General features: G+C 45.0%; 1 protein-coding gene across 1 annotated transcript in view; it reads right to left on the reverse strand.

Annotated features, from left to right (window-relative positions):
- KDSR (3-ketodihydrosphingosine reductase) overlaps positions 1–10,081 on the reverse strand; it is a 28,720-nt gene extending 18,639 nt beyond the window's left edge. Inside the window, exons 1-2 of the mRNA XM_032957618.2 lie at positions 9,745–10,081; positions 55–144 (exon numbers count right to left, since the gene is read on the reverse strand). Of these exons, the coding sequence (XP_032813509.2) occupies positions 55–144; positions 9,745–9,882 (228 nt within the window). The 5' untranslated portion in view covers positions 9,883–10,081. The remainder of the gene's footprint in view (positions 1–54; positions 145–9,744) is intronic.
- Between the last annotated feature and the right edge of the window lie 2,950 nt (positions 10,082–13,031).

The raw sequence follows: 13,031 nt of genomic DNA on the forward strand, positions 1-13,031 counted from the left end.
ACCGATCAAGCTGAGGATCAACGACAACTGACAACATCGGGTGTGGGTTTTCACCTCGTTCCTGGCCACCAGAGTAACACAGGCTCCCTGTCGGACACACTCGATGGCGATGGCTTTCCCAATGCCACTAGATCCACCAGTCACCTGCAAATGACACATTGTCAAAAGATTCACTTGTTAGCTTGTTTGGGCTGCTGAAGCGAGAGGTATGAACCATGAAGACCGGCAATAGATCAGCACTAGGTGCTCACAATACCAATACAAATACCAATACCCGCTATTCGCCACTAAGTGATGGTGACGTCACCATGGTGCCTGTGCCAGGCCAGGTGCACTTCGAGGCCACGTGAAGTGTCGAAGGCTCGCTGACAGGAGGTCTCGGGACAGATCCAGCAGGTGCCATGGGTTGCCTGACTGAGATGACTGGTAGATGCACCAGATGTACCCCCCTACTGTGCCAACTTGCTGAATTTTAGTTGCCCGGCGCTCCGTCCATTGTTGTGAGCATCACTCCTCTGCCCTCCGTTGTTGCTGGAGGGCGACTGTCTCCAACTGCCCAGTAGTATATATAGTCTTGGTTCTTTCGGTAAAGTCACGTAGAGAGAAAACAAAATTCAAAAAACCCACGACGTTTCGATCGCAACACAAGCGGTCTTCTTCAGGTGGAGAGAAAAGAGTAGCGTCCTTCACAGGCCTCTTCCATAGAGGTCAATCTTGACACCGCTGGTACCAGTCGTCGGCAGGTCCACTCAGCTCCATATCCTCCCGTATTGTATTAGTCTATCTCTTCTCCAGCACATGTTGTGCCCGTTTAGCCCCCACTATGCAGTCAAACAGAAGCTGCTTGGGCATGCGGTGGCTGGACATGCGGGCTACGTGACCCAGCCAACGCCTGCCAGAGGAGCTCACTGATGGGAATGTGTCTAGATCTTTCAAGGATTTGTGAGCTCCTCCCACAATTCAGCCTGGTTAAACCCAGGATGCATCGTAGACATGCCAGCCTGAATGTTTCTAACCGGCGCAGATGTTCCATAAGAAGGGTCCACGTTTCACAAGCATAAAGGGAAGGCATGGCAGTGACCGAGAAGACCCGAAGATTCATGCGGAGCAACAGACCAGGTAATTTCCACACAGAATTGGGCAGCCAATGAAAAGATAATGCCACCCAGCTGATTCGGAGTGAGACCTCTGCTGTCAAACCGGAGCTAGTCATAAGCACACTGCCCAGGTATGGGAAACTCTCCACTCTCTCCACAACCGCTCCATCACCAATGGGGAGCTGAGGGGGTAGAGTGTTTGGTGGCACAAATTCCCCGGGCAGGTGCTTAGTTTTGATGGGGCTGATGGTAAGATCCCACCTCTTAGTGGCACACTCCAGGTTCAGCAGCAGCGCCTCCTACTCCTCTGAGTGAGCAGCAATCACCAGATCATCAGCATACATAACATGGCTGACCAATAGAGAGCCATCCCTCGACCGCACCCGGGCACTGATCAGCCTCCCGTTGTATCTTTACCAGATAGAAATTCCTCCGGTACAGCCATGGAAAGCTTCTCGAACTACGTGGTCAAAGATGATGTTAAACAATGTGGGAGCCAGAGGACATCTCTGTCGCATCCCAAGGTGAACAGGGAATGGCTCAGACTCCTGGCCATATAGCTTTACCCGGGCCTTTAAATTGTTATTTGTATTGTGTTTTCCACCACGGTGGAAAACACAATACAAATCACACGCATACATACCTGCAATAGATTATGTTAGGCAGCACCTATTAAGTCAACATGCACAACATAACAAGGTTGTGAGGCACCCACCACATCCTATCACAATTGTCTTCCCACTACAACTTACCAGGGGGTGCAACAAATGCTGGCGTTGTTTCATTTATGTAACCAGGAGATGAAATTAACACTGAGCGACAAGAAAAAGCATTGCCTCTTTTTCAAGGGTGACCTAGGTTGCATGTTCACTACACCTTTGAATTATGGCCAAATATGTACAAGAAAAATGCCAAGCGGTATTTGAGCACCGCAGGTCAAAGCCACATGACCACCGCCATAACGGTGGGGGTTGGGCAGGAAGAAGAGTTGAGCGGAGGGTACGGAAGCTGCAACAGCAGCAGCATTACAAGCGCAGGTTGATGGGCAGACAGAAAGAAAAAGAGAGATGAGAGGCGGGGGGGGGTAGAGAGAAAGCGAGAGACAGCGTGCGAGAGACAGCAAGACCGACAAGAAGAATCACAAGAACTGAGGGAAAAATCAGGGAGCTATAAACAGAGAGACAAAGGGCGATGATGAGAGGCAGAAAGAGATGAAGACAGAGATAGTCAGAGGGAGCAACAGAGACAAAGAGACAGATACATACAGAGACAGGGGGAAGCAGAGACTAATTGGAGACGTAGTGTGTGACTTCTCAGTTTATTTATTGTAAAAGTAGATTAAAAATTATTATTTGGCTTTACATTCACATTTTGAGAATACTTAGTCAAGGTATTTGGCATTTAGGATAAAAGTGATTTTTGGTACACGACTTACAACTTAGACCACATAATCAAGATTACTTTGAGGCCAAGACCACAACACAGGGACCCCGTCAGATTTGTCCCCTTAAATCAGGGGTCGGGAACCTATGGCTCGCGAGCCAGATGTGGCTCTTTTGATGATTGCATATGGCTCGCAGATAAAACAAAATATTCTCACTTGTTTTAATCCATCCATCGATTTTTCACTGCGCATGTCCTGTTCAGGGCTGCAGGAGCAATTGTCCATTATTTTAATTGGATGATACTGGCCTACGTTTGCCGTTGCTGGGTAAAACAGGTAAACGCCCCCTTTTGAATCAGTCTGAGACTGCGTCTGCTCGGTCATTAGCTCAAAGCTAACCCTTCGACGAAGAAGATGGCGAAAAGAAAAAAAGACGACGAGTATCGTACATTTCAGGACGAATGGACCGAAGAATTCGCCTTTGTGGAGAGAGCGGGTTCTGCGGTGTGTCTAATTTGCAATGACAAAATTACATCGTTGAAACAGTCGAATGTAAAGCGGCACTTCGACACGCGCCACGCTACCTTTGCATCAAAATACCCTGCGGGAGACAGCAGAAAGAAAGCCTGCCAAGAGCTTCTGAGCAGGGTGCAAGCTAGCCAGCAGCAACTCCGCGTATGGACCCGGCAAGGTGACTATAATTCGGCTAGCTTTGCTGGTTCTTTAGCAATAGTGAGGAACGGAAAACCATTCACAGATGGCGAGTATGCTAAAACGTTCATGCTGGATGTAGCCAATGAACTTTTTGATGATCTTCCGAACAAAGACAAGATAATCAAACGGATACAAGACATGCCTCTGTCGGCAAGAACTGTTCATGATCGTACCATCGTGATGGCAAACAAAGTGGAGGAAACGCAAGTGAAGGACATAAATGCAGCGCCGTTCTTTTCTCTGGCTTTGGATGAGTCAACAGACGTGAGCCATTTGTCGCAGTTCAGCGTGATTGCAAGATATGCTGTTGGTGACACACTGCGCGAAGAAAGTCTTGCTGTTCTGCCATTAAAAGGGTCCACAAGAGGTGAGGATTTATTCAAGTCTTTCATGGAGTTTGCTCAAGAAAAAAGTCTACCTATGGATAAACTTCTCTCAGTGTGTACTGATGGTGCTCCGTGTATGGTGGGGAAAAACAAAGGATTTGTGGCGCTTCTCCGTGAACATGAAAATAGACCCATCCTAAGTTTCCATTGCATTATACACCAGGAGGCACTTTGTGCTCAGATGTGTGACAGGCAGTTTGGCGAAGTGATGTCGCTGGTCATTCGTGTGATCAACTTTATTGTTGCCCGAGCCTTAAATGATCGCCAGTTTAAAACACTGCTGGATGAAGTTGTAAATAACTATCCTGGTCTGCTTTTGCACAGCAATGTGCGTTGGTTGTCAAGAGGGAAGGTGCTTAGCCGTTTTGCGGCTTGCCTGAACGAAATCCGGACTTTCCTTGAAATGAAAGGCGTCGGGCATCCTGAGCTAGCCGACACCGAGTGGCTCCTCAAGTTTTACTATCTCGTAGATCTGACTGAACATCTGAACCAGCTCAACGTGAAAATGCAAGGCATTGGAAATACAGTGTTATCCCTTCAACAAGCTGTATTTGCTTTTGAAAACAAGCTGGAGCTTTTCATCACGGATCTTGAAACAGGTCGTTTACTACATTTTGAAAAACTGAGCCAATTTAAAGATGCATGCACAGCAAGTGAGCCCATTCAAAACCTTGATCTCCACCAGCTAGCTGGCTGCACATCCAGTCTCCTACAGTCCTTCAAAGCACGCTTTGGAGAATTTCGTGAGCACACTCGTCTTTTTAAGTTCATCACCCATCCAAACGAGTGTTCACTGAACACAGCCGACCTGAATTACATCCCTGGTGTCTCCGTCAGAGATTTTGAACCAGAAGTGGCTGACCTGAAGGCCTCAGACATGTGGGTGAATAAGTTCAAGTCACTGAATGAAGATTTGGAAAGAATCACACGACAGAAAGCGGAGTTGGCGAGCAAGCACATGTGGACAGAAATGAAAACACTCCAACCCGAAGACCAGCTGATTCTCAAAACTTGGAACGCGCTTCCTGTCACATACCACACACTGCAGCGTGTGAGTATTGCTGTATTGACCATGTTTGGATCTACGTATGCATGTGAGCAGTCATTCTCACATCTTAAAAACATCAAGTCCAACCTACGATCACGTTTAACGGATGAAAGCCTCAACGCTTGCATGAAGCTTAACCTCACCAAGTACCAACCCGACTACAAAGTACCAACCCGACTACAAAGACATCAGCAAATCCATGCAGCACCAGAAGTCGCATTAATGGTGAGTGTTATAACATTATTTAAAAGAATAAATTCAGAGGCTTATTATACTGACATTTAGTTGAATTCACTTTTAAAATATATTATATGGCTCTTACTGAAATAAATTTCCACATTTTTTGCTTTCATGGCTCTCTTAGTCAAAAAGGTTCCCGACCCCTGCCTTAAATGCACAGTGGAAAACAAAGCATAAAAACACAAACCACGTAAAGTATTTTTGCGTCCGGTTTTGACTTCATGTGCAGAGTTAAATAACTTTTAAAGTCAACAGAAATACTAGCAGACAAGAGTGTTACTTACACGTTGTACTTTTCTAATCATATTCAAGCCTCAGGGGTGATTTCTGTTTTGCTAAAGATTAGTTTTTTTTAAATCATAAACAAAACTGCATTACTTCAGTTCATTGAACTCGGCAACCAATGGCTGCAAATTCTGATAAGACTAAAGTCTAAACTACATACTTTTATCGATTTGTTTGCATAAAAACAAACAAAACTGTTCTTAACTAAAACTTAAGTATAACGGCTGGCTCTGAGATAACAAGAAAAACTGTTTTGTGAATTAAACAGTGTGATTATAGTATTTTTTTAAGCTACCCATTTTTTATTATTCAAGATTACTAACATTTTTTTTTACAAAATAAAAAAAATAAAAATGTTTACCGTGGTCTAACTGCACGTGTATGTTTTATCGGACAAAACGTTCACATCACTGTGACATGTTGTATTTGAATTGGCTGCACGGCAGAAGCAATATTCCGAGTGAAAGGTCTGGCACCAACAAAGTCTCCACAAGTGCGCACGCACGCACGTCTGCAGCATTTTTTGAACTTTGCAAAGCAGATTACGGAAAGCTCGCATTGGTTACCATCAGAGGATTGGGCATCTTTTATTTCTGTTTAAGTTGTAATGCAGGAATTACCATATGCCCTCATGCCACCACACTCCCCATATCGCTACCAAACACTTCGATTTACATCGGAATCAAGTAACTAATACAATCAGAAAACTGGGGAGGGCATTGAAAGACGGTTTGTTTTTTAAATAGTGATTCTATCGCGCCAATTCTTTAAAGATGCAAATTTAACCATCCATTACCATACAACCACGTCAATGACAGACGAACTTCTTCTTTCGTACGGCTGATGTAGATGCAGAACAACTACAATTTCACATTCAGGTGGTCAAGCCAGAACTGAAGTGCTTGCTCAGCATTTTGATGCCAAATCTACCACTGAAACATGTACCGCGTAATGCTGTTCTTCATTTAAATTCCACATTTTTGCTACTTCAGCAGGCATTTATTGAAAACATGTGCACGCAGTATGGTACAACAGTGCATCTGTTGTTTGAAAAAAAAATCACCACCCACATGCTCATCACATGATGTCAGTGTTATATTTTCTCATCAGTTATTATCATGGAACTCGCATACACAATTGTACAAAATGTTAGTAAGGAATGGCTATATTTAGTTGTTATAAGCGTTTTATTTAAACGTATAGTTACATATTATCTCCAGAAATGTGCCAATCAAGGTTGTTTGGCCATATTTCACTAATGTTCAGGGCCAGCGCCAATTCTTATGCCACTCGCCACTGATGTGAGCTGCGGCTAGGAATGCAAGTGAGGTCAGAAAGTTCACAGTGCAGTGTGCCACTTTGTCACTATTGCATTTGTTTTCATGAAAAAAAAACAGGTCTCACGTCACATTTGTGCTGCAGGCAAATTTTTATAATTGTTTTATGATAGTAAAATTATAAGGCATCAACACCACATGCACTCAATGTGCTAGTGGACACGGTTAGTTGTACAGCACTATGTGGATTCTACACCTTGGCTTAAAATGTTAGTTTCATATTCTTTGGGTCTTTCGGTAAAGTCACGCAGATAGAAAAATAATAAAATGATCAAAAAATCACGACGTTTTGATCGCAACACGAGCAATCGTCTTCAGGTAAAAAAAATACAGCAGGCGGACTGCTGAGGCAGGAATAAATACAGCGAGAGAGCTACTGCAGCCAAAGGAAATACAATTTGCAAGTAAATGTAAGATCGCAGAGCAAGAAATGCCTCGGCCAATTATGTCTGCATTAACCACGATACTTGTGGTCAGAATGCAAACAAAAATAAAGGCGATCGGTATTACCTTGGTGTCGCGGCATCTCTTCAGAGAAGTGAGCGACTCGATCAGATGAGTCTTCTTGTCTCGGAGTCTGTTAAAAGTTCTAATGGTTGTGTGGAAACCCTCCCCGTACAGGCGGTTAAATCTTGGCTTAAAGCTTTCGTGACTGCAGGAATGAATATTCTTTGGGAAACGTCGTGATTTTTTTTATCATTCTATTATTTTTCTATCTGCGTGACTTTACCGGTAGTTAACACTGTGTAACCCTAACAGTCTCACCACTATACGAGCTAGTTAACACGCTAGTTAACACTGTGTAACCCTAACAGTCTCACCACAACACCAGCTAGTTAATACGCTAGTTAACACTGTGTAACCCTAACAGTCTCACCACTATACGAGCCAGTTAACACGCTAGTTAACACTGTGTAACTCTAAAAGTTTCACCACCACACCAGCTAGTTAACACGCTAGTTAACACTGTGTAACCCTAACAGTCTCATCACCACACCAGCTAGTTAACACTGTGCAACTCTAAAAGTTTCACCACCACACCAGCTAGTTAACACGCTAGTTAACACTGTGTAACCCTAACAGTCTCACCACTATACGAGCTAGTTAACACGCTAGTTAACACTGTGTAACCCTAACAGTCCCACCATCACACCAGCTAGTTAACACTGTGTAACCCTAAAAGTTTCACCACCACACCAGCTAGTTAACACGCTAGTTAACACTGTGTAACCCTAAAAGTTTCACCACCACACCAGCTAGTTAACACGCTAGTTAACACTGTGTAACCCTAACAGTCTCACCACCACACGAGCTAGTTAATACGCTAGTTAACACTGTGTAACCCTAACAGTCTCACCACTATACGAGCTAGTTAACACGCTAGTTAACACTGTGTAACCCTAACAGTCTCACTACTATACGAGCTAGTTAACACGCTAGTTAACACTGTGTATCCCTAACAGTCTCACCACCACACCAGCTAGTTAACACGCTAGTTAACACTGTGTAACTCTAAAAGTCTCACCACCACACCAGCTAGTTAACACGCTAGTTAACACTGTGTAACCCTAACAGTCTCACCACTATACGAGCTAGTTAACACACTAGTTAACACTATGTAACCCTAACAGTCTCACCACTATACGAGCTAGTTAACACGCTAGTTAACACTGTGTAACCCTAACAGTCTCACCACTAAACGAGCTAGTTAACACGGTAGTTAACACTGTGTAACCCTAACAGTCTTACCACCACACCAGCTAGTTAACACGCTAGTTAACACTGTGTAACCCTAACAGTCTCACCACCACACCAGCTAGTTAACACGCTAGTTAACACTGTGTAACTCTAAAAGTCTCACCACTACACCAGCTAGTTAACACGCTAGTTAACACTGTGTAACCTTAACAGTCTCACCACCATACGAGCTAGTTAACACGCTAGTTATCACTGTGTAACCCTACCAGTCTCACCACTATACGAGCTAGTTAACACGCTAGTTAACACTGTGTAACCCTACCAGTCTCACTACTATACGAGCTAGTTAACACACTAGTTAACACTGTGTAACCCTAACAGTCTCACCAACACACCAGCTAGTTAACACGCTAGTTAACACTGTGGAACCCTAAGTCTCACCACTATACGAGCTAGTTAACAAGCTAGTTAACACTGTGTAACCCTAACAGTATCACCACCACACTAGCTAGTTAACACGCTAGTTAACACTCTGTAACCCTAACAGTATCACCACCACACCAGCTAGTTAACACGCTAGTTAACACTATGTAACCCTAACAGTATCACCACTATACGAGCTAGTTAACACGCTAGTTAACACTGTGTAACCCTAACAGTATCACCACTATACGAGCTAGTTAACACGGTAGTTAATACTGTGTAACCCTAACAGTCTCACCACTACACCAGCTAGTTAACACGCTAGTTAACACTATGTAACCCTAACAGTCTCACCACCATACGAGCTCCTTATCAAGCGAGATGACAGTTATCTAAACTCGAATTTTCTAGTTAACGAATGCCGCCTCGCCTCAAACCCACACCAGCTCTAATGTAACTATAATCAGTCCAATATTGGACGGGTGTATTCGTGTCGTATTTTAGTCTCATGCGGGTCTCAAACGTGACATGCGCGCCTTACGTTAGCAGGCACTGTTAACGCTACAGCATGCCATTAAATTCGCGTTAACCATTGCTGATTAGCATAGCCTCGCCATCACACGAGTTTCACGTAATTTGCATGAGTTACAAAGTGTATTGGTGTAGTTAAACCCACCCTAATGCTGGCTCTCAAACGTGACATCCGTACCTCACGTGACGTTAGCAAGCACTAAACTCTACGGCATTCCATGAATTCGCGTTAACCCATGCTGCTTAGCAGAGCCTTCACTATCACCAGAAGCTCTCGCCAAACTGTACGAGTTAATGAGAAGTGTACAGTACTTTGTGTTACTATGATGCTGTGGAGGGGGAGGGGTGTCTCATCGCCACATACATGAGCGCCTTAAGTTCGTTCGTATGCAGTTAACTCCGCAGCATTCCATTAATTCGTGTTGACTTGTGCTGCTTAGCAGAGCCTCCACCACCACCACCACCAGCCGAGCTCTCGTCTAACTGTATAAGTGTGTCGTTGTGTTACTGTGATGCTGGGGGTGGTGGTGGTGGTGGGGGGTCTCGTCTAACTGTATAAGTGTGTCGTTGTGTTACTGTGATTCTGGTGGTGGGGTCTCACCACCACATGAGCGCCGCTGAGCCCCAGCCGTGCGGGGTTGACGAGTGGAGACAGCATGTAGAGCAGCAGTACGAATGCCACCACGAATGCCACCGCCACCAGCAGCATGACCGACTGGAGCGACACGACGCCGAACATCGATGGGTGTCGTTGATTTTAAATAGATGCGACGACGACAACACTAAACACCCCCCCCCCCGCCGCCCGCAAATTAGCGACGATTGAATGTATTTACTTCTCTCTCTCTCCCTCTCCTTACTGCAACAGGGAAAATGTTTACAGACGTGGGAGGGCGGGCGACGCTCGCTCGCTTCCGGGTTCAAAGGGCACGCACGGGAAGGGCGGTGGGGGCGGGGGCGGCGGGGGTCGTGATCGGACGCCAAGCAATGCGAGAGCGCTCAATCCCATTGGCGTCAGTGGAGAGAAACGCACACCACACACACACACTCAGCTGAAACTAATGAACACCGGATTTTTTTTTGTTCATTAGATGTTTTTTTACCAGGCAAGGCCCCCGCTTTTATGGTGGCGAGACTTTGTGAGGGTTACGCAGTGTTAAACTTTTTTTTGTGCAGAAGCTACAAGTGATTGCTCAACGAATTGGCTTATCACCACGTGGACATTTTATAGCAGCCTCATACTCCGAACGGCATGTTGCGAAATGTGGAGGGGAAAAAAACCGGAGGGCCCATAGAGAAATCCACGCGACCACGAGGACAGAAAGAGAGAGACACGCAAACTACAAATATACAGTTGTCAGGATCGGAATCGAACCCACGACCTCCTGTATAACACGCAAGGTAGTTAACATCTCGTTAGCATTTGATGAAGTGTCAAATTTGATTTGAACTCGTGTATTGAGAATCTAACTCTCAGCCTTAGTCGTTGTGGGCGGGGAAGGGGTGGTAATATTGCAGATCCTGTTATTCGGAGAAGACCTGATGTAGGCAGTGATGAGAAGGAAACTGGCACTTGTGGCACATTAGGAATGGACCACTCTTTTAATAAGTCCTCATGTGCTGTGCAGTACATCAATGCACGTGTGTACACCAGCATGTGAGGACTGAGTTGGGCCTGTGGGAGGACTGGCAGGGTTAATGATTAACCAGACATGTACACCAGTCACGTGGTTAATGGCGACTCGGTGAAGATTGCTGTGTGTGACACACGTGCTGTTGCAGTCAACGGATTAACCACAAACACATTCCTGCGGAGGGAGCTGGTAGGAACGTTGGGTTGTTCGGTCAATTGGCAGGGTCAACGGCGGCACCACGTGGTGTATTCCGCAAATATGCCCGACTGTGAGGGCGGGCACAAGCCGGCGTGAGTAGGTTAAACGTTGAGTTTTATAAGGGCACCACGGGGTGACCAGCCCCTCCCCACCCAGCCCCTACCCACCCAGCCCCTCCCCACCCAGCCCCTCCCCACCCTCCCCACCCAACCCCTCCCCACCCAGCCCCTCCCCACCCTCCCCTCCCCACCCTCCCCTCCCCACCCAGCCCCTCCCCTCTCCACCCCTCCCATTTTTGGATGCACGACGGATGGACGGACACAATAATCCCCTGTGGGCTGGTTTAACCAGGAGGTTCCTATCAGTATAAATGTGTTTGCTCTCGATTTGGAGCACCTGCCCACGTCCTTCATTTCGAGTGTGCAACACACTATTTGGGCACATGTAGGATGGACAACAGGAAAATTAAAAGCGTGCTGTTCGGCAAGATGGAAAGAAGCATCAAGAGAGGAAGACCTAACAGAGAATGGCTTGACGACATAAGAGGCTGGTGCCAGAAGATGTGCACTACTTGAGTAGATTGGCACAAGACAGAGGAAAGTGGGCACAAAGACCTACGGGCTACCTGCTAATGGATCTTGGTGATGATGATATCTGAGAGTTTATCCGCATTTCTACTCCACCTATCCGTGGTGGGAAAAATATTTGCAGATAATAGTATGAATTTGCCTTTCAACTCTTATCCATAAAAAAGTTTAATGGAAGTAATTTAGCAATGAAATATGGGGGAAATTGCGGAAATTACAAACATAGGGCCGCTAAAAAATGGGAGTTTCAGACTCAAAAGTTCCCGTGGATAATCGGAGTCTAGGAAAATAGTTATTCTGTAATCGATTCATTGAAATTACTAAGCTCGTGATACATTAATTAAATCGCGTGTGAACGATTAAATGTTTGAATGTGTTGTATGTAACGAGTTCACGTGACCCCTCCAGGCCCTAGCAGCATTTTACTAAAATCAGTTTAGTCACACTCCAAAAAAATACCCAACTCACGACATTCATCATTAATACTAACGGTATAAATATAAATACCCTATGCGATTATGGGATTTAATACATTCTTATGAAGCATTGCTTATTTTATCTATCGTGGAGGAAGGATGATTCATTAATTTGACTCATTAACCCCCCCCCTCCCCCACGTGGCGCAAGAGCGCAGAAGTGTGGTCACCACATCTACGCCTCTAAATAAGGAACCAAACAGGTGGACGGATAACAAACTAAACACAAAGGCAGTTAAATTTTGATTTAAAGCTTTCGTGACTGCAGTAATTCATATTCTTAGTTTTTTCAGTAAAGTCACGTTGAAGAGAAACAACAAAATAATAAAATATATATAATATTTTTATTGTTTTATATATATATTATTATTTTGTTGTTTCTCTTCAACGTGACTTTACCGAAAAAACTAAGAATACAAAGGCAGTTCTAAATAAAAGAGTTTTCAAATTTCTAAAGGAATGCGAGAATGCTCGAACCAGTACGAAGCCATGACCAACAAGAGCCTCGGTGCTGAGGACTCCGCCAGCAACACAACAGTGGGGAGAGAGGGCAAAGCGTGCACGCTGCGTGCATGGGCACGATAACGCATTCACACTCGGCCCTGCCTGTCGCTGACGCTGAGCTACCTTCCTCCAGGCTGCACGCACGGTCTGTGTCATTTGTTGGCCTTGCCTGACGCAGGCAGCTGCCAATGACACTTCAACCTTCCACCACCCGGAGATGCTGAAGAGGATCGTCGGCATAAGCTGCCCGAGCCCGGCCATCGGCCTCAGCGAGTGATAACTTTAAAAATATATATTTAAAAAAAAATCTGCCACAAATTGATCCTAATTTTGGTAAACGGCCTCATGCTATGAGACAGAAAATCTAATTTTAATGTCTTGTGCAGATCATTGCAACCGATTGTGGTAAAGAATGGCCCACTGCATTTTTATTAAAATGTTGAACTGAATAATCCGTTGAAATTAAACGTAATTTGCAAGAGTGTCGTC

Source organism: Petromyzon marinus, chromosome 20 (assembly GCF_048934315.1).
Source record: "Petromyzon marinus isolate PM22_M1 ecotype Great Lakes invasive population chromosome 20, UKy_Petmar_22M1.pri1.0, whole genome shotgun sequence".
NCBI classification, from domain to species: domain Eukaryota; kingdom Metazoa; phylum Chordata; class Hyperoartia; order Petromyzontiformes; family Petromyzontidae; genus Petromyzon; species Petromyzon marinus.